Source organism: Trachurus japonicus, chromosome 9 (genome assembly GCF_045865225.1).
Source record: "Trachurus japonicus isolate A0001 chromosome 9, Traja_1.0".
NCBI lineage: Eukaryota > Metazoa > Chordata > Actinopteri > Carangiformes > Carangidae > Trachurus > Trachurus japonicus.
In genome coordinates, this window is record NC_140915.1 from 1,340,583 (window position 1) to 1,367,144 (window position 26,562).

The 26,562-nt window shown below is 42.2% G+C and overlaps 2 protein-coding genes across 5 annotated transcripts in view; one reads left to right on the top strand and one right to left on the bottom strand.

The window, feature by feature from the left end:
* pomt1 (protein-O-mannosyltransferase 1) overlaps window positions 1-18,012 on the bottom strand; it is a 32,384-nt gene extending 14,372 nt beyond the window's left edge. For 2 of the 4 annotated variants that reach the window (XM_085785682.1, XM_085785680.1), the window contains exons 1-12: window positions 17,897-17,934; window positions 17,824-17,865; window positions 13,023-13,147; window positions 12,353-12,459; window positions 10,863-10,913; window positions 9,206-9,352; window positions 6,446-6,557; window positions 6,299-6,355; window positions 5,686-5,779; window positions 4,560-4,715; window positions 788-918; window positions 240-335 (exon numbers count right to left, since the gene is read on the bottom strand). In XM_085785682.1, the coding sequence (XP_085641808.1) occupies window positions 240-335; window positions 788-918; window positions 4,560-4,715; window positions 5,686-5,779; window positions 6,299-6,355; window positions 6,446-6,557; window positions 9,206-9,352; window positions 10,863-10,913; window positions 12,353-12,459; window positions 13,023-13,135 (1,064 nt within the window). In that variant the 5' untranslated portion in view covers window positions 13,136-13,147; window positions 17,824-17,865; window positions 17,897-17,934. Of the gene's footprint in view, window positions 1-239; window positions 336-787; window positions 919-4,559; window positions 4,716-5,685; window positions 5,780-6,298; window positions 6,356-6,445; window positions 6,558-9,205; window positions 9,353-10,862; window positions 10,914-12,352; window positions 12,460-13,022; window positions 13,148-17,812 lie in introns of all 4 variants that reach the window. The other 2 variants (XM_085785684.1, XM_085785681.1) reach the window with 2 other exon arrangements.
* A 4,996-nt stretch (window positions 18,013-23,008) lies between these two features.
* snapc4 (small nuclear RNA activating complex, polypeptide 4) overlaps window positions 23,009-26,562 on the top strand; it is a 41,937-nt gene continuing 38,383 nt past the window's right edge. The window contains exons 1-3 of the mRNA XM_085787960.1: window positions 23,009-23,144; window positions 23,717-23,830; window positions 25,554-25,588. Coding sequence (XP_085644086.1) covers window positions 23,719-23,830; window positions 25,554-25,588 — 147 coding nt within the window. The 5' untranslated portion in view covers window positions 23,009-23,144; window positions 23,717-23,718. The remainder of the gene's footprint in view (window positions 23,145-23,716; window positions 23,831-25,553; window positions 25,589-26,562) is intronic.

Here is a 26,562-nt window from a genome sequence, read left to right on the forward strand (position 1 = left end):
TTGATGAAACATCATCAAACATATGAAATTAAACAAATCAAATGATTCTTTAACTGATTTTAACTTTTTATGTGAATCTTATTAATTAAACTGAACAGTGACGTTTTAACAACGCTAGGCTACGGCGACTTTTAGCTGCTCTATCGCTAGGCTAGCAGTTAGCATTACTGCTAGGCTAGCAGTTAGCATTGCTGCTAGGCTAGCAGTTAGCATAGCTTTGAAGCTACAAGGTGTCCTACCTGTCGGGGTCTTTGATGATCCACCAGTTGTTGACGTCTTTAAAGGGGTAACACGTGACCTGCTGCTGGTGGGAGCTGCCCCGCCCACTCTCATACCTACACACATTAACGGGAATATATGGGAATACATTTAGGAATATTTTACTCAACATTCATGTTTTTGTTGTTCAGTAAAAGAATTAAAACTTGATAAAGTTCTACTCACAAATAAATCTGTTGAAATGTTTTTTAATTGTATTATTTTGCATGGATGTCTGCTATCAATTAAAGGCAATAAAAGCCCCCCAAAATATATATATATATAAATTACCCCTAATTTCCAGTTAATTCCCATAAATTCCCATAATTCTCATGGAAAGTTTCCAATTTGGAATATTTCCAGAATTCCCCAGCTTAACTTTCTAACTTTCTGGAAATTTACTGGAAATGTTCCACCCCTTTGCAACCCTACACTCAGGTAAACACACAGGGCAGGGAGCTCTGTGATTGGCTGCTGGTCAGGGCAGGGAGCTCTGTGATTGGCTGCTGGTCGGACGGGGCTACGGCACCTGATTGGGTAGTTGGCCTTGTGTGAGTGCAGCCAGCAGGGGATTGGCTGGGAGGCGGAGCTTCGTAGAGTCACCTGGCTGCCGTAGGCAACCACCAGCGGCTGACCCTGAGTGATGCTGGACAGGCCGCCCTGCAGACACACACACACACACACACACACACACACACACACACACACACACACACACACACACACACACATCAATACACACATCAATACACACCATCCAATAGTTGTGTTTCCATCCACTGAGTCTGATGCTGCCTTCATGTGCTGTGGTAATTATGGTAAATACCAAAAGACGAGGTGAAAAGTTTCACATGAACACCCTCTCATGTGGTATTTTCCACTGGGCAACTCCTAGAATGTTTTGATGCCCGAGTTGCCGAGATGAGAATAACCTTTGACCTTTTCAACATGGCGGTGAGCATCGCAAGATTGGTTAATGGTAAGCAAGGCAAGCCTTTAGAAAACAGTTAGCAGCTCTTCACTTTAGCTATGTATGTCTGCATGTACAGTAAAAAACACTTTTAAAAAGCCAAACAGCCAGTGCTAAATCTCCATGAATATTAATATTTACCGTTTGAGTTTTACTTCTTGCTGTAAGAGATGAACTAGGCAATCCAAGATTGTTTTACCCCGTAGATCAGGGGTACTCAAATACATTTGTGAAAGGGCCAGAATTTTTCTTAACAAACACCTTGGGGGCCGCACATTCAAATAGGCCGAGATTGAAATTAAATTCACCTTTTTTCGTCTAATAATTTAAATATTTTTATTTTACTTGTAAGCACATAATTTTTATTTATACACTTCACGGTGTTTTGTAAATGTCTTGACATTATCATATCATCCTTTACATATCATGCTGGAGCTTTACACTGCTGACTTGTATCCTCAGACATGCCCTGTGATTTTCAGCTTAAATATGACCTGACCATCACAGGACGTCTGACTCTGCTCTGAGGATACAAGTCATTGGTCCTGAAATGTGTGTTTCTCTTCTATAACACACATTCTACATCTCGGAGGCGACGTCTTTCCACACATGGGCTTCCTTCACCTTTCAAACGAGGCAGAGCTCAGTGGGAAACAGTAGGAGAGACACAGGTCGATGGAACCGGGACACAACACCGGGGGAGAAGCAGGTCGTGCAGCTGTGCGCCGCTGACGTGCAAGAAAAAACAATATGCGTCTCATCAAATGCGCGCGGCTACGGCTTTTGAGTTGTGAGCGTGCATGACGCGCGGCTACATTGAATGGGTTTGAGCGCGCGCAAAAGACTCTTCATCTGAACGGCCCCCCATGCATGATGCACACACAGTTGAACCAAGACGGCGGTGAAAATCACCCACGGTCTCTGCAGACAGGCAGGGAAAACCCTGCAGTCCAGCCCGCTCCCCAAACACTCGCGCATGGTGATTTGGGTTCGTCGGCGTTTCTGTATCCCAGTGCAGGGCCTCACAGGCACACACAAACGCTCCGCACGTGTTTCAATGTCCCAGCGCTTTGACTTACAGGCGCACGGAGCCCGAAAATACAGTATACAGTAATATGTAAACTAGTAGAACTCAGTCGCGGGTCTGATTGGAAGGTTCGGCGGGCCGCCTATTGAGTACCGCTGCCGTAGATATATACACGTAGATGCAGCACGTGGATATATCTATGGTTTTACCCAAGTAACAAGTCTGAATCTGTGTGTCCACCATCTTTATTTTCTCTGTACAACAACAGAAGCACATGAACACAACGCACTGGTAAATACCAGGTCACAAGTGGAAAATACCATCTGTACCAGAGCACATGAAGGCAGCATTATTTGTATTCGTATTCAGGAAGAAACAGGAAGTGGGAACACTGACTTCAGCCGAGCTAGTGCTACGCCGAGCTAGTGCTACGCCGAGCTAGTGCTACGGCGAGCTAGTGCTACGCCGAGCTAGTGCTACGCCGAGCTAGTGCTACGCCGAGCTAGTGCTACGGCGAGCTAGTGCTACGCCGAGCTAGTGCTACGCCGAGCTAGTGCTACGGCGAGCTAGTGCTACGGCGAGCTAGTGCTACGCCGAGCTAGTGCTACTCCGAGCTAGTGCTACGGCGAGCTAGTGCTACGCCGAGCTAGTGCTACGGCGAGCTAGTGCTACGCCGAGCTAGTGCTACGGCGAGCTAGTGCTACGCCGAGCTAGTGCTACGCCGAGCTAGTGCTACTCCGAGCTAGTGCTACGGCGAGCTAGTGCTACGCCGAGCTAGTGCTACTCCGAGCTAGTGCTACAGCGAGCTAGTGTTACGCCGAGCTAGTGCTACGCCGAGCTAGTGCTACGGCGAGCTAGTGCTACGGCGAGCTAGTGCTACGCCGAGCTAGTGCTACGCCGAGCTAGTGCTACGGCGAGCTAGTGCTACGGCGAGCTAGTGCTACAGCGAGCTAGCCGGCTAACTTCCGCTGTAGCTCTGGGCTAACTAGAACGGGAATAAAATCATTTAATGGTGCGGCTCTTCTAGACTTTCCAGACGTAACTGGACTGAATGGATCAAATCCTGGTAGTGAAACGAGTCGTTTCGCGGAGGTTGTGACATGTTTAACGGCGGCGGCGAATATCGCTACATTTTTATTATTTAAAGACGTTAGTTTAGGTGGCAGCTCTTTCCTGTTAAGGCCGCCTTAACAGGAAAGAGCTGCGGGAAACCCTGGGTATTCATGTTCAGGTACACCCCTAGTGTGAGTGTATTTTCTTTTAACATTTAGCTGGTGCGGCTGATACTCAGGTGGCTCTATACACGAATTCGGAGAGTGATTTGTGTATGCCGCCATCTTGCGGCGGCGCCATTGCTGTGGTGACATGTGTCAGTCATAGTAAACTGATTCTCTATGACAGCATCATAAATAGGCTGCATTTGTGATGTTTAGTGCCCCCCAGTAACTGATTAAGGTATCTTACATGAATACCAATATTAATTTAGTAATTAATCATTTGTTTGAGCGATTAGCAGGAAAGATTAGAGTAACAGGGAGATAAGAGACTGTATCATAAACAATATAACATACCGGTACGTTATGCGTGCTGACGTAGCCAGCAGCGGGATATTTAATCATGTGGACAGGCTACATGAATAAGACAACAACAACTTGTGCTTTGTTTTAGATATTCAAGAATATTTTATTGACCAGCTGGCCTCCGATGATCAGAAAAAACGTCAATTACAGGACAGGTCTCTGATTTATGGTCAAAATTACCTGAGCTCCGGATGAGTCGGACATATTTTACACTGGCTTTTAGACGACCATCAGATTGAAGGGATCAGTGAGACATTCACAGACTGTCCACTTTTACCACGATGTGAAGGTAACGGTGAGAAGGGAGGGTAGCCAGGTTGTACAGGTCAGCTGTGACTGCGTCGCTGGCGGCTGCTGCTGCTGCTGCTGCTGCTGCTGCTCACTGTACGTAACGTTACGGTCTAAGGGGCTGTGTTTTGCTGATATTAGAGCAGTCGAGGACGGCACATATCCTCCCAGCCTTCCTAGACATATTTACAGAAGAGAAAAGGTCCACTTCTTGGCGCTTGCATTCAAATGCTTCGCGCACAGAACCCATCGCTGCCTGACTGGGAGCTGTAGCCGCAGTAATGGCGGCTGCTCAACTAACGCTTATTTCGCCAAATTCGTGTATAGTCTGGACAGTACGTATTGTCCATGATGAGTGTCAGCTGAGTGTCAACTGTTGTCTTGGATACATTCATGCTCTCTTATGACATCATCTCACGGCTACACTCCTCCTTACCTTCAGGCTGGCCTGGAAGGCCGGGCTCATCAGCTGGTCGTGAGGTCCGCTGCGGTTCAGGACGCTCAGGTGCAGGTAGAACCAGAAGACGTAGAGGAGGACGGGCAGCAGCAGCAGACACACACACCTGCACACACACTGCACACACACACTCAGCTGCTCACACACACACACACACACACACACACACACACACACAGTGATGATAAATCCCACCTGTTCCTAACTACCATGGTTTAGGTCGTTTGCATTCAGAAACGCCTCCAATTGACCATATATGGTAGCAACAATCCCGTTAATTATAATGCGTGAATGGATTTTTTCCCCCCCACACCAAAATCATGGCAAAGAGGGCGGAGAAGAGGAGTTTCTCTGATACCGAGATTCCAAACAGTATTTTTTGGTTTGTTTCAACCTCTTCTATGAAACAAACCAAAGAATCCTGTTGGGAAACTGACTGCAGGTGTGACCAACAGAAGAAGAGGAGAAAGTAACAACATTTGTTCTGAGACTGAAGAACGTTACTTTTTTGGTCAATGTACGTTCAAATTAGGGCCAATGGCGTGAATTTTTAGAAATATTATAGCGATATTTCTGAAAAAAAAATGGTAAGATTTCAGAGAAAAAAAAAGTTAAAAATTTTCTAGAAAAACGTAGTAAGATTTCTAAAATAAATAAATAAATAAATAATTTCTAAAAAAAAAAAAATTCTAAAAAGAAAAAGCTTAAATTTTAGAAAAAGTGGTAAAATGTCTAAAACAAAAGAATTCTGAAAGAAAAGTTTAAAAATTCTAGAAGAAAAGATTTCAGAGAATTTTTTTTTTTACATTTTCTAGAAAAAAGTGGTAATATTTCTCAAATAAATGAATAAATAAAAAAAAATCTAAAAATAAAAGCTTAAAAGTTTTTGAAAAAGTGGTAAAACTAAAAATTCTGAAAAAAAAGTTTAAAAATTCTAGAAAAAAAGATTTCAGAGGAAAAAAAAAGTTAGAAATTTTCTAGAAAAAAGTAGTAACATTTCTAAAAAATAAATATATAATTTCTAAAAATAAACCTTTAACATCTTAGAAAAAGTGGTAAAATGTCTCATACAACAATGTTCTCTCTATCTGTGATCTGGACTCACGTGACTGACGGTTCTGTCTCCAATCAGGTTCCAGGTGTGCAGCGAGGCCACGCCCACCAGCAGCAGGTAGGAGAACACGCCCATGTACTTCACCCTGACACACACACACACACACACACACACACTCAGGTGAGTCATAGCGGTTTCACACCGCTACACTGCAAAAACTCTAAATCTTTCCAAGAATATTTGTCTTATTTCTTGTCAAAATGTCTCATTTCTAGTCAAAACTAATCTCTTTCCACTTAAAATAAGACTCATCACCTAAAAATGAACTTGTTTTTAGATCATTTTCACTTGTTTCAAACTAATTTTCTCTTGAAATAAGTAGAAAAATCTGCCAGTGAAAGTAAGTTTTTTGTGTTTGTAATAAGAAAGAAAAACTTGCTCCACTATCAGATTTTTCTACTTATTTCAAGTGAAAATCAGCTTGAAAGAAGTAAAAAGTGTCTAAAAACAAGCTGCTTTTAATGTGATGAGTCTTATTTAAGTAGAATGAGATTTATTTTGACTAGAAATGAAATTTTAACCAGAAATAAGACAAATATTCTTGGTGAGATTTAGAGTTTTTGCAGTGTATCAGACTCTCTCAGGTGTCAGGTCGTTCTCTCACCCGACGGCGGCGGCGGCGGCAGCTCCACTCAGCAGCAGCCATCCGTACCGAGACCAGCTGAGGACACACACACACACACACACACAGGGTTGTCATGGCTACAGCTCCATGGAGAGTTAGTCTATAGCTGCAGTGCCGTGCGCTCACCTGTCGGGGGCGCCGTTGTGGAAGCGCAGGTAGGAGACGAAGGACAGCAGCACGAAGAAGATGAGCACCGACTCCAGCAGCATGAACCGTGACTGGACGATCAGAGAGTTCTCTGGAGGACAAACACACACACACACACTTCATACATGTTGTTGTCTAAGTGTTAATTGGCCTTTTTCACCAGATTGTGAAGTGATGTCATACAGGGTAAATCTCCATCCGGTCCGGTCAGCTGCGGCTACAGCGATTGACAGAGTGGCGACACTTTTCATTCAAACAAACTAATACGACCGCCACAGAAGATTTCATCAGTGAGACTAACATTAAAGCAGAAGTAAGCGATCCGGTGGTTTTGGCTAATGCTGCGTTCCAGGCAGGCTTTTGAAACCGTAAATTACAGCTTCAAGTCACGACTTACGACTTTGTAGCGTTCCAGGCAACCCACTCGTGTTTCTCTGACCTGTTTTACCTGTGAAAGTCACTATAACGGCCACTCGTAACTTCTGACCCGTGAACTCGTACCAGATCGAACTGGTACCACTTCACAGGTCGGAAAAACACCAGTTACGGGTTGCCTTGAACGCACCATAACGTCTTGTCAGGTGATGGAGTTAGCAGCCCCCGCCCTCGTCATGGATCTATTGGTCCTCGTCCCTACGTCACCACATTCAGGCGCATCCCTTGGCTGCACACACAGAGAGGACTGCCCCTTTATGCCGTTCTCTCTCCTCATTGGATAAAGGTTGTAGGATACAAGGAAAGTTTTCTCCTGGGCTCAGAGCAGAGCAGAGTGACTGACAGACCCGTGTTTCAGACCAAACACTCTATAGAAGTGATTGCTGTCGGAAGATACAACTATTTAAGATTTAGATTAACACAAACATATCACTTACTTCTGCTTTAATCTCCTAAAAGAAGTTTAACCAGTCAGCGGTAAACCTCTAAAAACCTGTGGATAAAGTTACCTGGATGTAGCTACGAGGCGAGCATCTGCCTGCTAGCCCCCGGTCGCTGCCTACTAGCCCCCGGTCGCTGCTCCCTCTGCATTTCTCCCAAAACAAGCACATTTCCTAACAGGAAATATCTGGATAAACTGACAACAGGCTGCGGATTTAACGGCGATGTTCTCGCATTAAAGAATATTAAAACTTTTAGCAGCTTTACTGCTATCACTGTCAGTTGCTGCTGAACGGCGATAACGATGCTAATGCTAATGCTTAGCCCATCTATGAGATTTTACATTAGGCTATACGTTAGCATTAAGCTAGCGGACTTTATGCTTAGTAGTGGTACTGGCTGTGTGTGGTTTGAAGGTTGTTTCAAATAATGTGGGTTTGAGTGAACATCTTTGATGATTAAATACATATTGCCGCTTAATATGTTTTATGTATGGCATTATTACAGTAGGCTAATGATTAGCCGCTAATCTTCCATTTGGACAGTGACAAATAAAACCTTGAAGCAAGAAGATTTTGTTGGAGAACTGACATTGATATACAGTAACTCAGTAACGGTTGTAAACCAGTGTACGGTTTAGTTTTAATATTTTGCCGTTTAAAAGCAAGCTAAACAAAGTCTTTTCCATCATCTCTTCGTATAGCCTAACTTACCCTGCTAGAAAAACCAGCATGGAAATGATGCTGGTCTATGCTGTTTGTTTTAGCAGTAGCCAAAACCCACTTCTTTCTCAGGTCTCTTCGGAAACTCGTGGAAATGCAAGTATGGCTGTTTTTGTCTAGAATTTGTACACTGAGGTGCAGCAGAAGCTTTTATCATTGGATTCAGCCATTGCGCTTCGGAAGTAGTTTTACCCTGTAACGGAAACCGGAAATACCTAAACCCGGAAGTCGTGAAATAGAACGAATCTCCTTGTTGTTTACAACTACTTCCTGGTAGAAAACCAGCATGAGAACAATAGTGACGGACGAGAGTTTCACTATATTTATCTAATTTTTCATGTCACTATATCACCGTTTAGACTGATCTGATGTTTGTAAAGTTTATAAAACCAACGATTGGACAAACATTACTATTTCTGTGTGCACATTTTTGTAATTAGTCATGGTTATCATAGATTAGCCGGGCTAACGGTTAGCTACCTGTTTAACTTTAATAACTCAGTGACTCAATAAACGCTCCATGAAAAAATATTTTCTCCAGCGGATATCTGAGTTCCAACATGACTGAGCTAACTGGAGTAGTTTCATGTCGTGTCCCACAACGGGAGGGTTTTAACAGCTGACGTCCTGCTGTTAGCTTAGCTACCGCTGTTAGCTTAGCTACCGCCGTTAGCTTAGCTACCGTTAGCTGTCCCTTCAGCTGAGCCACTGATGCTTTCTAGACACTGTGATTCCCCCAAACTGAATAAATACAACACATAGCAACACAAAACACACACACAGAAATAGTAATGTTTCTTCAATCATTTCAGATTTGTCTAAACGGTGATAGGGCGTGAAAAATATGAAATATAGCTAAACTCTCGTTGGTTACTATTGATCTCATTCACATTACAGCTGGTTTTCTACCAGGAAGTAGAATGTAAACAACAAGGAGATTCGGTCTATTGGCCTATTGTCTAATGAGTCCAACATTTACATTTACTCCCATTGGAGTCAATACACTCTCTGCTGCCTCTGGTCTCCCTAAAGGGGCGTGGCCATGACATCATACAGGAAGCTGACTGGTCATGGGGGGGCGGGGCTTATAGACCGTCTTTGGGAGGAGGAGGAGGAGGATGAAGATGATGATGTCACTCACCCAGCAGCAGCAGCAGAGCGGCGCCCAGGGCCGCCAGGTGAGAGAACCTGAGCTCCAGGGTCAACAGGTAAACCAGAGGGACACACAGAGCACCGCACAGCGCCGGGGGCAACCGCAAGCTCCACACGCACACACCGCTGGGATACTCTGGACAGGTGAGGACAGGTAAGAACAGGTGAGAGGACAGGTGAGAGGACAGGTGAGGACAGGTGAGAGGACAGGTGAGGACAGGTGAGGACAGGTGAGGACAGGTGAGAGGACAGGTGAGGACTAGGGCTGGGTATCGATTCAAATTTCAAGAATCGATTCGATTCCGATTCTTAAGATTCAGAATCGATTCTTTCGATCTGATTCTTTCGATCTGATTCGATTCGATCCGATATCAATTTGGGTTAGTGTCATTAAAACTGTTTTTTGAGCTGTTACCTTCTCATTTTCTAGTTATGTAACATAATACCTGATTGTCTAGTTATGCAACATATTAATAATAGTATTAAATTAATGAAGTAGGGGAAAATGGCAAGGACCAATCCCAGAATGTTGATAGAGTAGAATTTTACAGACATGCTGCAGGGCAGAATTACTGAACAGATCCAGGGCACCTGCAGCAATGGATTGCTATTGGGACAGTGTGGTTTATTAAAGCAGATATCAGTGGAATGTTTTTGTTAATATAAGTCCTAAATAGTCCTATTTTCCGTCAGCAATCACTTACATGAAGTATTTCAGCCTAAACACGAGTCTCTCCGTCACTCTGCTCTGCTGTAACCCGAGGAGAAAATTTTCCTTGTGGGATACAAGTGTTATCCAATGAGGGGAGAGAACGGCATGAAGGGCTGTGTGTGCAGCCAAGGGATGCGCGTGAATGTGGTGACGTAGCACGAGGACCAATTGATGCCTGACAAGGGCGGGGGCTGCTAACTCATGGTGCGTTCAAGGAAACTCGTACTTTGTGTTTTTCCTTCCTGTGAAGTCATACCAGTTCGATCTGGTACGAGTTCACGGGTCGGAAGTTACGAGTGGCCGTTATAGGGAACTTTCACAGACAACAGGACGGTAAAAACACGAGCTACGGGTTACCTGGAACGCTACCAAGTCGTAGTTGTGACTTGAAGCTGTAACTTACGGTTTCAAAAGCCTGCCTTGAACACAGCATTAGCCGAAACGGCCGTGCCGATGATATCTGCTTTAACCAGAGACGTCTTTAACAACACCGGAAAAAGTCACTAGATTTGTCGCTAGTCGCCATTGACAAAAAAGAGAAAGTCGCCAAGTTGGTTGGATGAGAGAGTGGGGGGGGGGGGAGACGAGCCTGCGTGTGTGTGAGTGCGCGCACGCGCGAGAGAGAGGAGCAGAGGTTCGTTAGTAGAGAAGTTTGTCTGTTGTTTTTCTTTCTTTTTGGTTACGGCCGACAGTAACTGTACCGTTCCTGAAATAAATGAAGGTCTGTTGAGCAACTCCTCCTCATCCTTTTATCACGTCCGGTCGGACGCTATATTAAAAAAAAAAAAAAAAATCGATCTTTGGACGTGCGAATCGATCTGTAGGAATTAAGATGAGAATCGATTTAAAATCGGTGGATCGATCTTTTCAACCCAGCACTAGTGAGGACAGGTGTTAACAGGTGTGAACTAGTTCTACTTTCAGGTGTTTCTACCTGTTCCAATTCTGTTCCACACAAAGTTTCCATCAAATCCTCCCAGGTAGGCTGCAACACACACACACACACACACACACAGGTTACACACAGTCGTCATGGAAACAACACAACAACACTGGTCCTTGTAGCATTGCACAGATATATTTCCACCTGTTTCCCCAACGTCAAAAACGTAGCCGGTTTTGCGGTTTTTGCCGGTTTTTTTTGCTCTTCCGGTGGAATTTTATGTTCACGTTTCCATGGTTTCGGTAGTCGTGGTAAATGCATGGATTTTTTTTTCTTTTTTTTCCCAATGAAAATGTGTAAAGCGCATGGATCATCACAGCAGCTTTTAACAGTGGATATCACACAGACTGACATCATCCGTGTTAAAAGCCAGCGTTAATAGCTACATCCATGCGTTTAGCTACCGTAACTATGACAACGACTGAAAACCATGGAAACGTAAACGTACAATTCCACCAAACCGGCAAAACAAAACTGGCTTCTTCCGGTTTTGACCATAGATGACGTTGGGAAACTTGTGGATATAGCTACTGACTAGATGCTGCAGCTCTACTGAGTGGAATACGTCAACATGGCGGCCATCTTGGTCAGGGGGAAGCCGTGTCTACTTCCTGCATCAGAGGTCTATCAACCATTAACATCACCACAACTCACTGAATATTCAACCCATTCTCAGCTGTTTGGTTTATTATAAATGTCAGACACATATTTTCAATTTTTTTAATGTATTAAACATAGGGTGAATATGGGTAAAGTGGGACAGTTAAGCTTAATCATGTTTATCTTTACATGTGTATACTTCTATTACTAAAAATCATCATTGAGCTCATCATAGGTATGTATGAGATTAAAAAAGAGTGGTTCTGTGTGGATGACATCACTTCCAGGGGGGGGGGGGCTCACCATATTCAACTACCTCCACAGTGAAACAGGGTGGCAGCTAAAATGACATAGCGTTCTTAGCTGAAAGATGTTAGTGTTCTAGAAATAAGCAAACTGGTGGATAGTTTGTTATTGTGATATATTTTGTTAGGGGGTGTAATGGTGATTCATAATTTTTTAAAAATCACATCCATGTGAGTCTTACTTTTTTTTTTAAGTGGCATTTTGCTACTGTCCCAGTCTACCAATGTGCTATTGGTAAAGTATCATATGATGGGCTAAGACATTTGGTTCATAATCAAAAAGGATGTTGAAGGTACATTTTCAGAAAGTGTCCCAGTTTACCCATATTCACCCTACACTTACACACTCAGACACACACCCACATGCATAAACACACTGAAACATGTTCTACAGGGTCTGACTGGTCTGACTGCTGCTCAGACGTTTACATGTCTATGGTCAGAAACCCCTGACCAAGATGGCCGCCGTGTTGACGTACGCTGAGAAGCAGCAGGTGGTATATATCTAGTCAGTATATATATATATATATATACGTATCTATGGTGGCATTGTACATGGTTGTCGTGGTTACCGACCTCCGAGGGCCAGGATCATGTGGCCGAGCGGCGGCCCGCTGTCGTCCACGAAGAAAACCCTCTTCATGTAGAGAGACACGAACTGGCCGTAGTACACCTCGTCAAACCTACACACACACACACACACACACACACACACACACACACACACACACACAGAGAGAGACACACACACACACACACACACACACACACACACACACACACACACACAGAGACACACACACACACACACACACACACACAGAGACACACACACACACACACACACACAGAGAGACACACACACACACACACACACACACACACACACACACACACACACAGAGAGACACACACACACACACAGAGAGAGACACACACACACACACAGAGAGACACACACACACACACACACACACACACACACACACACACAGAGAGAGACACACACACACACACACACACACACACACACACACACACACAGAGACACACAGAGAGACACACATCAGCCGTGACCCTTGACCCCGACCCTCCAGGTGAATCAGACCGACACACAATTTAAATTTCAATTATCTTTATCGACATGACTGTGATGTACAATACTGCCAAAGCGTTGGGGCAGCAGATACATAGATATACATAGAAACACATAGACAGTTAACGGGGTAGAAGGGGTTAAACTCACACGACGGCGTTGGGGTAGCTGAGGCCGCTGAGCCGGGTCCACAGGGCCAGTCCAGAGACCAGCACCAGGACCAGGTCCACCTGCGCCGTCACCACCAGGGGGAGCTGCAGCATCTCTGGTGCAGGCTGCAACACAAACACAAACACAACCGGGTCAACAGCTGCGTTTCCAAGGCGGTGGATCGGACCACACGCTGGGGTAGCTCACAGTCGGCCATATTGGAACAGGCAACTTTTTTTTTCTTTTTTTTTTATTGTAAACTTAAGTAACTTCAAAATACAAACATTAAAGGCACAATGGTAATATATAAATGCACAGTGCTGAATCAGCTTCTTGATCAATCAAGAACAAAAAGAAAAAGAAAAGAGAACGTGAGGGTCTCAGTCCACAATAGTAAATAAGTCCAGCAAAGTAAATAACTTTAGGGCATTTTTGCTTTTCATGTAATGCAAAGATTTTTTATACATTCTGAGTTGGTTTATCCTCCATTGAAGTGGGGTTTCACTTTGAAGTATTTGCATCTGTTGATGAAATGTTTCCCAAGGGAAATTAAAATGTTCACCAAAAAGTCCAAGTTCTTTTCCTTTAAAGGGATAGTTCAACATTTTGGCAAATTGGCCCATTGCCATAATCGCTATAGTCATAGCAGTAGGTTCGTTACCTTTAATTGTAGGTGTAAGCTATTTTCAGTACGGTGGAGCGCAGCAGCTGGCTGCTCAGAGCTACGCTATGGAGGCTAACGGAATTTCTTGGTTTCCCTCATTAAACTCATCAAATTCAACATCCCAAAACTCCACAGCGCTTTTGTAGACAAGTTGTGAGCTGCACAACCACCACGCTATGAGATAATGACGGAACGATACGAAACGGAGCCGTTTTCGAGGTAAATACAGGGTAAATACGGAGACTGCTTGCTGAAAAACTGTCCCTGAACGCAACGCGCATCAGCGGTTTTGTAATTTACCTCGAAAACGGCTCCGTTTCGTATCGTTCCGTCATTATCTCATAGCGTGGTGGTTGTGCAGCTCACAACTTGTCTACAAAAGCGCTGTGGAGTTTTGGGATGTTGAATTTGATGAGTTTAATGAGGGAAACCAAGAAATTCCGTTAGCCTCCATAGCGTAGCTCTGAGCAGCCAGCTGCTGCGCTCCGCCGTACTGAAAATAGCTTACACCTACAATTAAAGGTAACGAACCTACTGCTATGACTATAGCAATTATGGCAATGGGCCAATTTGCCAAAATGTTGAACTATCCCTTTAACTGTAGTCCAACCTTGATCCACATCCAATTTAGTGGGGGCACAATAATGTGTTTTAGATAACAACCAGTTTTGAAATGAAGTCCAAAATTGTACAACATACTCGCATTAAAAGAAAATATGTTCTACTGTTTTAATATCATTCTCACAAAAACCACACATATTATTATCCAAATTAAATCTAATATGTAGGAAGTGGTTTGATGGATAAATGTCATTCAGTATTTTAAATGTGATCTCTTTTGTTTTCTGAGGGACAGGATAAGACAAATATCGCTTTCTAATCGTTCTGGAACGGGCAACTGTCTCTGACTCTGCTGCAGTTACAGTTCCAGTAGATGGTGATCCACTCATCTGCACTAAAACAACCATTCATAACTCTGTAGCTATCACTTTAACTATCTGCATAATGTCACTATAATGTTACTTTTACAATAAAAAGTATATGGGGGGGCGGTGTGTGGTGCAGTGGTTAAAGCGGCCGCCCCATGTAGAGGCTACAGTCCTCAACGCAGGCGTCCCCGGTTTGAATCCCGCGTCGGGCAGACCTTTCCTGCATGTCATTCCCCCTCTCTCTCTGCCTCCCCCTTTCCTGTCTATCTCCACTGTGCTGTCAAATAAAGGCAAAGACGCCAAAAAATATACTTAAAGGGATAGTTCACCCTAGAATGATATTTCGCTCATTATCTACTCACCCTCATGTGGACTAAGGGCTGGAAGAAGTTTCAGAGTCCTCCGTCCCTTCTCTGAGTTACAGGGGGTCTTGGCGTAGCAGTGCATGTCCATATAACGGTTGCAAAGGGACACCGGAGCTCTTCGTAAAAAAACACACACAAAAAAACATCCAAATACCTCCATGCTGCTCGTATGTAATGTCCGTCTTGTGCTGAAGCCCCAAATTGCGTAATTGTCCCGAAAAAAATTAAATAAGTCTATATTTTAAGCTTGTTTGTAGCGGAAGCTTCTCGAAGCTCCTCTTCCTGGTCCGTCCAAATCTCGCGTGATTTGCGCCAGCGTCAGTGCGGTTACTGCGAATCACGCGAGATTTGGACGGACCAGGAAGAGGAGCTTTGAGAAGCTTCCGCTACAAACAAGCTTAAAATATAGACTTATTTAATTTTTTTCGGGACAATTACGCAATTTGGGGCTTCAGCACAAGACGGACATTACATACGAGCATCATGGAGGTATTTGGATGTTTTTTTGTGTGTGTTTTTTTACGAAGAGCTCTGGTGTCCCTTTGCTACCGTTATATGGACATGCACTGCTACACCAAGACCCCCTGTAACTCAGAGAAGCCACGGAGGAATCTGAAACTTCTTCCAGCCCTTAGTCAACATGAGGGTGAGTAGATAATGAGCGAAATATCATTCTAGGGTGAACTATCCCTTTAAGAAAAGTATATGATTAAAATGATCTGCTGCATCATAACTACATAGACGTTCATAAAGAATCAAACCGTTTGGAAATGGGACAGAAACTGAGCAAGTTGTGGTCGTTATAGCAGAACATGCACCATAGGCTTAAAGGGCTATTATGCTCCTTTTTGAGAACAATTTCTCATGTCGGGGCTTCAATACAAGACGGACAGTTTTATATCTGGATGTTTTTTGGTGTGTCTTTTTGTTACGCAGACAGTTGGTATCCATTAGCAACCGTCATATGGACATGCACTGCTACGCCGAGACCCCCTGTAACTCAGAGAAGCCACGGAGGACTCTGAAACTTCTCCCAGCCCTTAGTCCACATGAGGGAGAGGAGGAGATGATGAGAATTTCATTGGAAAGATGTTTATCGATGGTTAAATATTGGGATTAACGATTCTTTGTTTAACAAATTTCAAGTGATGATCTATAAGGATGGTCTGTCAAAAAAGGAATCCAAAATGGTGAACATTATTTTCACTATGGCAAAGTATCATATACACAAGAATAAATGGAATAACAGCAAGCCCAACATAAACTGTTTTAAGAATGAAATTAAAAACTATATAACATCCCTAAAGGTGTTATCAGAGGAAAACCAGACCATAAATGAGTTGTATGAAACAATGTCAGAGTCTCTTATTGCTCTTTAAGTTTACAGTCCTATGTTCTTAAACACGCTTAATGCACTATGTTGAAATGTCAACCCCTGTAATTATTATTTTATTTTATTTTATTTTATATTAACTGTTTGATATGTTGTAAGCTTGTACTGTTTTAAATGCAAGCAAATGTTTTTTCCTCAAATGAGTTCAAATTGGAATGTATGACATTGTGAATTTGAAATAAAGCTTTGAAATGAAAAAAAAAAAAAAAGATAATGAGAATTTCAATTTTGGGTGAACTATCCCTTTAATTCTGCTATGAAGATTCAGAAGTTCTTTAACCACATTTGTTTCTTCTTCTTCTCTCCGTTGCTTGTTTATTTTTTAACTAAATGCAGTTGTATCTGTTAGTTTAACCCTCTATGGTCCATGATGCTACGCTGCATCATGATGCCAGTGGGGGAAAAATGTTTGGAGTGTTTTTATGTCTCAAAATAGACTAAATAAACATAATCTAAACACTTTTTTTTGTTATTATTATTTTTGGAAGTTTTGGGGATTTGTTTCCTGTAGCAACATTGTCGGCTACTATTACGGTTCATCATCTACTGTATTAGAAACACCGACCAGTCTCTGTAGACTTTCACCTTCACTGGCCTCATCCTCATCATCATCATAACAGCCTGATGTTTACTTTACTGCATCCAAAATCACATTTATTAAGGATAAAAAACAAAATGATGATGAATGATATGTTTGTGAACATTATATTTACACCTAAACACACACTACCATAGTCTCATAATGTAGGTTATTGATTCCATAATGGTCCACTGTCGCCTCAAGGCAACGCTGCAATTTTCTATAATGGTACGTTGTTGCTTTGGGGCAACAGGTGCATTTTAACAAGTTTCCATTATTTAATAAGTAAATAAATTGCATGGAACTATTAAAAATTAAACTTTACTAATCTATTAGTGTAAATATATGTTTTTCCAGATGAAAAAGGGCCAGGAAGTTACTGTATGTTTTCAGACCGTTTTAGTGGAGCAAAATGACAAACCTGTTTCCTTTGAAAAAGTCTGTAAAAAAGGGTTTCAGTGGCTTCTTGAAAGTCATGTGATAAATTAAAGCATTGTTATTGGTTCTCTAAGGTCTCCTCTCTTTTTTAAACTATTACAGCATTAAATGATGAACTGTGGAGATGTGACAAGACAAAAAGTGGTGGCAACATGGTACCAAAGAGGGTTAATGTTTGACCCTGTTCACCTGTTTGTTGACATGTTCTCAATAAAGTTCCTTCAAACAGCTCAGAGCTCCTCAGGTAGACTAGACTAGACTACACCCCGGGTCTACCTGTCCGGCCTGACCCGGGTTTAGCTCGGCTCGGTTTAGCTCGGCTCGGTTTAACTCGGTTTAACTCGGTTTAGCTCCGTTAGCTGCTGCACAACTCGGTCCCGTGACGTCACATCATCAACACCACAGTCCGTGCAGCTTCAACCTGCAGCTCACCTGGTGACGTCACTCCGGTAGCGGTGCACCGACCATGCTGTCTGTCTGTCTGTCTGTCTGTCTGTCTGTCGGTGGTTCTGTCCCGGTTCCCGCGGCTCCTCGCGCTCAGCCTCAGCCCACCGGTCTCTGTCTGTCCGCTCGAGGAGCTCGGTGCTCGAGGAGCTCGGTGCTCGACCCGTCAGGTCTGAGTCTGAGTCTGAGCGCCGAGCGCATCGATCTGCTGGTGAAACGTTGTTCTTCTTCTTCTTCTTCTTTTCGTTTTACGGCGGTTGGCATCCAGCTTTTTGGTGCATTACCGCCACCTTCTGTTCTGGAGTGTGAGCCAGACAAGACTTACATTCTACCCCCATATCATACATAGAGAAATAAAAAAAATAAAAATAAAATAAAATAAAAATAAACACCCTCATCCTGCACTCCCTACAGCTGTCATCAATACCCTACCTTCTATTCCTGCCTATCCATCAAATTCTATAAAACACCCCTGTTTCCTTTAAATAACATAACAAAACTCTAACCTGTGCCCTCTCACTCAGTAATCCTTTTAGCGTGATTTCCTGCACCCCTAACTCCCTGATCCTGCTCTTCATCACCTCCCTCTGCCTCTCATACCTTCTACACCTCAGAACCACATGCTCCACTGACTCCTCCTCCTGACACCCTTCACATAAACCTGTCTGATGCCTCCCCATTACTTTCAATGTTTTATTCAACGCAGTATGCCCCAGCCTTAACCTTGACAACACAATATCCTCTCTCCTGCACCCACTACCCATCCTGACACCTTTAACCCCCCTCTGAACTTGATAAAGATGTCTCCCTCTCTCCTCTCTATCCCACCTCTCTTGCCACAATTTATTAACCTTTCCCCAGATTACACACTTAATCTCTGTTTTACTAACACTTAGTTGCATTTCTATATTTCCTTTCTTTAAAGCCCTCTTGGCCAACTCATCCGCCCTCTCATTTCCCTTCACTCCTACATGTGCTGGAACCCACAGAAATTTCACCAGACCCCCCTGGTTGGCTATTCTCGTGACCGACTGAAGCACCTCATATAAAACATCTTGACGACTACTCGAGTGAAAAGACCTCAAGCTGGCTAACACTGACGATGAGTCTGAACAGATCAATGCCTTACTCTGCCTGGTTTCCTCCACCCACCTTAACGCAACCAACACCGACACCATTTCCACTGTGTACACTCCTAATTTATTGGACGTTCTTCTGTTTATTCCAATTCCTTTCTCTGGCACTGACACCCCAAACCCTGTCACTTCTGTCTCTGGTTGTTTAGCACCATCTGTAAAAATCTGTACAAAATTACCATACTTACTCATTACATGATATCTAAAAGCACTTACCAAATCAACTTTACCCTTTTCCTTCCTTTTAACCTCCAACAAATACCAGTCAATGTCAGGCCACACAAGCATCCATGGCGCCACTACTGAGAATACTACTACTGGGCTTACAGTCAGACCAAAAACTCCAAATTCTTTCGCAACATCATTCCCTCTTCGAGCAAAATTATTCCTCTGGCTCCTCCCATTCTCCCAACACTCCTGCAACACTCCACGTGTAGGATGAGAATTGCTATGCCCCTGCAAATTAGCCCAGTAATTCCCCATCAACTGCATTCTTCTTAAATCCAGAGGCATTTCTCCCAGTTCTACCTGAAGGCCAGCTACTGGTGATGATTTTATAGCTCCACTACATATTCTCAAAGCCTGAGCCTGGACCACATCCAACTTCTTTAAAAGAGATTTCGCTGCTGACCCATATGCTACACTACCATAATCCAACACGGATCTTATGAGAGCCACATACAACCTCTTCAGCGCAGAACAGCTTGCCCCCCACTCCCTACCAGTCAAACACCTCATCACATTTAACACTTTTTTACACTTTCCTTCCACTCTTCTGATATGCTCTGCCCATGTCAACCGTGCATCAAACATAACTCCCAAAAATTTAAATGTACTTACTCTTTCTAATACTTTACCATACATACTCAACTCCATCCCTTCCTGAATTCTTTTCCTTGTGAAAAATACTGACTGTGTCTTTTCCACTGAGAACCTGCACCCCCAATCATATCCCCACTCCACCACCTCTTCAATTGCCCCTTGAACTTTCCTTATTGTATGTTCCATGTTCCTTCCTCTCTTCCATATTGCCCCATCATCTGCAAAAAGTGACCTGCCTATGTCTGCTGGCACATTCAAAAATACATCATTAATCATGATGATAAAGAGTAACGGACTTATCACGCTCCCTTGAGGTGTACCGTTTCCTACTGTATACTGACAAGACAGTTCGGACCCAATACGTACTTGTATTTTCCTACCAAATAGAAACCTGTTGTTGACTGACCTGCTCTGTTTTCTTTCCTTTTTATCACAGACAGAACTAAAGTGTTCAGCCAGCGTACAGTAACATAAGGTTTGGTGTTTTTTTAAAAGACTCGAAGCTGGAATTTCTCTCAAATAACCTCATAATATTGGCAAAATATTTTATTCATAAATGTAAATTTCTAAATGTAACCCCACTGTTTTCTATTTTCTTAAAAGAGCTCTCTATTTTCTGTGACTCACTCAAAAACATTAAGTCTAAGAATGCACAACGTTTATATCAACATTTATTTGATCTCTCCCTTCATCAGACCCCAGAAAACTAATGTGAGGTACGTTGTATATGATCCTAATTTTATATATTTGTACATTTTCATTTATGTTCTTTGTTTCAAATATCTATTTATTTGAATTTCTACCTCAAATTATAATTTTTATATATGTTTTTATTTTATTTTATTTTATTATTATTATTTTTTAATTTCATGGCTTTCCTGTTCCATCTGTTACTGTGTTAAATCTTTATTGAAATGCTGACATGTTGAGCTCAGTTTCAAAATGTATTTTACACTGAAATTTGCTGCTTGTAAGATTTGTATTTCTAATAATAAAAAAAAAAGTGTTCAGCCAGCGGTAGGCTCGTATAGTTTTATATACAAAGAGTAGAAAATACCAGTGAAAAATGTACATAAAACACAAATTTGAACAAAATAAAGATTGTTTTTCTTGCCTTTTGGTTTTGTAGTCCGTGGTATCTTTTATACACAAAATATATCCACCAAAAGAACATTAGAAAGATTTCAACTTGATATTGAAACTCTTGTGATTTCTGTGGCTTGTTTGATTGCACATTTTATTTTTTCACTGTTTATATTCTCAGATGTTTTGGTTGAATGTACAAAATGTTATTGAAAAGAAAACTGGACATTCAGTAGCTACATCTGCATGAAAAACACATTTTTATTTCCTTTGAAAACAACCAAATGGAAAATGATTTAATTCTTTTGTACAACTTGTTTTATTTTTTAGGTAAATTTCATATCCACAAAAAGAAATGGACTGACAGCAGGAACTTTATCGATACAGCACCGACATCAATGGACTAGAAATGCCAAAGGCTTTGAAAACAAACTTTATTTTGGAAAAAATGTATTTAATTCATATGCTTTTCTTTATATCAATGCTTTTTTTTTTATTTTTTTTTTACACATGATACTTCTATACTCTTTGTATATACTTTTTCTTCCCCTGGCTCAACAGTTTTGTTATGTATATAATTGTTAATAAAGTTTTTTTTTTTTTAAGTAGTGATTTCAGTCAGTTCTTTTTTTTTTTTTATCAACAGCTTTATTTAAAAGAAGTACCGTATACAGGGAACAGTAAAGAACATGTGCCAGGGCTGATGTTCATTACTGTATACAACAAGGTTATTATGGTTTTAAAGCCTTTTCATTTGCTGATTTGGTGATTAGCTTAAAATAAAGTTCCATTTCTTTTTGAAAAACATAAAAGCAAGGGGGTTTTCTTAGAAAATTTACTTTTATGAACATGAAATTTTGCAAAAAATAAAAACAGATTTACTAAAATATGTATTGTATTGAGTATGTGTTTTCTGTATGTATTTTTTTGTTTTATGTATTAATGTGTTGTGTGTTAATGGTTTGTATTTGTCATTTATTAGGATGAAAAGACCCCAGGAAGAATAGCTGCTGCGTGGCAAAAGCTAATGGGGATCTAAATAAACTAAACTAAACTAAACTAAACAACAAGGTTATTACAGAGGTCTATGGTTTTAACAGCCTTTTCATTTGCTGATTTGGTGATTAGCTTAAAATAAAGTTCCATTTCTTTATGAAAAACATAAAAGCAAGGGTGTTCTCTTAGAAAATTTACTTTTATGAATATGAAATTTTGCAAAAAAAAAAATAAAAACAGATTTACTAAAAAGTAACATTTTCCTTCTTTCTTGGGATACTTATGGAAACCAAAAACAACATTTTCCCAAAGTAAAATAAAATCTATTGTAAAAGAGTCAATAATAAATTTGCTACGGTCTGCCCAGAGAGCAAAGCCAGAACAAATGAACAGATTTCAGTCAGTTCTTTTGTTTTTCTTTTTTTTTTAAACTTTATTAACATTTATGTACAGAACAATACTGTTGTGCCAGGGGGAAAATATATATATATATAAATATACAAAGAGTTTATGCTTACCATGTAGTATATATAATAAAAATAAAATATCTATATATATATGTATATAAAAAAAAAAACATTGAAGTAAAGAAGATCATATTAAATAAATAAATACTTATCCAAAATAAAATTGGTTTTTAACGCTTTTGGTATTTCAAGTCCTTTGGTGTCGGTGCTATACTGAAAAAGCTCTTTCAAAAAAAGTGCAAAGTTTGGTTTTCTGTCCATTCAGTCCATTTTCTTTTGTGTATGTGAAATTTTCCTAAAAATAAAACAAGTTGTACAAAAAAAATTAAATCATAATTTATCCCCATCGGAAACAGGAAACAGCCAATCACCGGGCGGAACCAAAGACAGCGGCGCAACCGGAAGTGAGGGCAGGGGAAGGAAATGAGGAGCGAACCGACGGGACCGCGGGTTGTTTTGGTGTGTGTGAGTTTAGAGACACACACACACACACATAGTGTTAATGTTATATATTCATATATGTGTACAGACGGACAGGTAGAAGGAGAAGTCGAGCAGCTCGTCTCGTCTTCATCTGAGCTGCTGCGCCGCAAAGCCTGATGGGAAATATGTTAACGACAGAGCTGCGTTGATTGGTGCTCCGCGCCGCGCGCACAGCGACCACACGGAATAAAGACTAGATAGAGACTCAATAAAGACAAGATAGAGACTAGATAGAAACTAGATAGACTAAATAAAGACTCAATAAAGACAAAGTGGTTCCACAGGAGGAGGACGGACCCGCGGGGGGACGGTAACGGCCCAGGTAACGTTACTAGAGTACTCTGTTACTACTACTACTCTTACTGTTAACGTTACTGCTCAGTAGAGTAACGTTACTGTTACTACTCTGACTGTTAACGTTACTATTCTAACTGTTAACGTTACTGGAGTACTCTTACTACTACTCTTACTGTTACTACTATTACTGTTGCTGCTCATTGGAGTTGCTGTTACTACTACTCTTAGTATTGTTACTGTTACTTTTCATGGTAGTATTGTTACTACTACTCTCACTGTTAACGTTACTGCTCAGTGGAGTAACGTTACTGTTCACTGTAATATTGTTACTTTTCATAGTAGTATTGTTACTGTTACTCAGTGTAGTATTGTTACTCTAGTACATTGTGTGTTAACTTTCAGGACTGAAATGTAAATTTAGAAAGAATTAAGATACTGTTAATAAATAATTATATACACTAATAACTGTGTGTGTGTGTGTGTGTGTGTGTCTCTCTATGTGTGTGTGTGTGTGTGTGTGTGTGTGTGTGTGTGTGTGTGTGTGTGTGTGTGTGTGTCTCTCTATGTGTGTGTGTGTGTGTGTGTGTGTGTGTGTAGACATGTCTGTCTCTCTGTCAGAGGAGAGAGACAGGATTCGTCGTCAGGTGGAGCAGCTGGAGCAGAGTCTGTCTGTAACACACGGTGAACTGGAGCTGCTGAGCAGTGAGACAGGTACCTGTCTGTCTGTCTGTCTTTCTGTTTCAGTTTCAGTTTAGTTTATTTGAAAAGGGACAATGCACATTAATAAACACATGTAAAAGCAGCTGAGTGATCTTACAAAGCTAGTTTTCATCGTTAGTCCCTCTGCCAGATTGTACAAGGCGACCTTTAAAGAGAGTAACAATGGAATAAAATACAATACCACATTGTAACAGTTTGATCCTATACTAAAGTCTGGGGTGCCAGTCAGAGTCAAAGTCTGACAAATAAAAAATAATCAAAAATAATAAGAAGATCAATTACTGCACAAAAAGGGTATTGTTTCCCCACCCAGGACTCCGTACATACCAACCCCACAAAATCAAGGACTCAACAACACTTTTCTTGTCAATTCACCTTCTAGTGTATTTACAAACAAACCAAACAATCCCACAGTTCACAGTTCATAGTTCACTTCAATGTTAACCCCGGGGGGGAGAACCAGTCCAATGTGGGTGTATGTGTGTGAGTGACGTGCGTCAGCCCCGCCCACTTCCCCGCAGGTCCATCCACCGGGTGCGGAGGGATAATCCTCCAGCCCCGTTCGTCACGACCCAACGACTCCGCTCCCGACACAGTCCCCGTATATCGCCCACAGCCTAACAAGGAAGTTAATGCAAGGTGTCACAGTATACCCAATCACAGCGATCAGAGACAATACATGATACAGCACCACAGCAACGTAAACAGCCGACTATACCTCCCGTCTGTATCGTCTGCAGTCAGTCAGTAGTCAGTCTCCAGCGTTTCTCACACACACAGCGTCTTCCCGGTTTCGAGGTCGATTGCCGTCCCGGCACAACGACGGAGCAAAGACCTCTCACTGCCCGTGCGTAACGGCGTAAGTGGTTGCGGGCAGCAACTCGTAGTATTCACGGAGTGCTCCCGGTATGAATCAGAGAAAACAATGAATGAATGGGCTTCCGGTAGGCTGTTCTCATACTGCCCGGGTCTGAGTGTGGCGGCGATGATTGGACTGACGAGGCATGGGGGGCGGGGCAAGGTGTGATGTGTGGATTTGTGAATGAGGTGAGACGGGCACTAGGCTGAATCGCTACAACATGGAGTAGAACACATTCTATACACATACTAAATGTACATAAATACATAAATACACATTTGGACGATAATAACATCAGTGCTCACATCTTTGGGTGTCAACAAGCCGTTCTTAAAGGGACAACCAGGAGTTTTGTTAAAGTGAAGTGTTTCCTCACTACATTTATGAGCCTCCGCACCGTGAAATTCTTTGACCGGGTCAAGACAGACTCATGTTTTCATTCATCAAGAATTAAAGTCAGAGGTTGGAAGACGATCACATACCGTCGTAGTTCCCACCATAAACGGAGATTCATACGGCGGCGTTATTCTCATGACTCGCCACGAAACCGAAAGTAAAGAAACGCTGGTCGGCTCGCCCAGCATTTCCACCACCACTAATAATAACAAAATAACCATAGAGACAAAACCATAGATTTATCTAAAATGGACCATTAACAAGTGGTAACGGAGATTCATCCACATTCATATCAGACTTTTTATAACCAGATAGAAACTCCTGGTTGTCCCTTTAATTAGTGATATGATAGAGATTCTCTGATTGGTTGTGGCACTGTGTGATGATTGATCTACCTGTTTGTCTGTCTGTCTGTCTGTCTGTCTGTCTGTCTGTCTCTAACCTTGTGTCTCTGACCAGGTGATGAATCAAGCAGTGATGACACAGAGGATGAGGTGAGACACGTCACACACACACACACACACACACACACACACCTACAGTACTACACTAGATGCAGCGTTCCCAGGCAGCTCTATTGAGTGGAATACGTCAACACGGCGGCCATCTTGGTCAGGGGGAAGCCGTGTCTACTTCCTGCATCAGAGGTCTATCAACCATTAACATCACCACAACTCACTGAATATTCAACCAAGTTTCAAGCCGTTTGGTTTATTATAAATGTCAGACATATATTTATGATACAACAACAACAACAACAACAACAACAACATTTTTTAAAAATGTATTAAACATAGACTTCCATACTCAGACACACACCCACATGCATAAACACACTGAAACATGTTCTCCAGGGTCTGACTGGTCTGACTGCTGCTCAGACGTTTATATGTCTATGGTCAGAAACCCCTCACCAAGATGGCCGCCGTGTTGACGTACGCTGAGAAGCAGAAGGCGCCATCTAGTCATGCTGCGTTCGATTGCACTCGGAACTCGGAAAGATCCGACCTCCAACTCGGAAAAATGCAATAGAACGGCCCTTGAAGTCGGAACTCCGACTCGGGAACTCGGGTGGGATCCAAGCAGCCCGAGTCAGTCGGAATTGACCTCTGGCTAAGTCCCGCCCCCTCCACTCACTCGGACAAACAGTCAACACTCGGTGACAGTTGCTATGGCAACAGCTGTCACTAGGAGACATTTCACAGGAGGCAACTGATGATTTATGGAGACAGAAAGATTAAATATCATCTCGAAGTCACCAAAACTTCACTTAGCTTCAAGGGCCTTTCACACCGAACGCGGTATGCGCTGCGCCCACCGCGAGGTACAGCGCAGACAGGCGCAGAGCAGGGCGGCAGCGCTCACACATATAGCGCGAGTTGCTGAGCAACCGAACAAACAAGATAGGATTTGGGGGGGTATATGCAAAGATATGTTCGCCAGGAGCTACAAAACGACCACCTCCAGG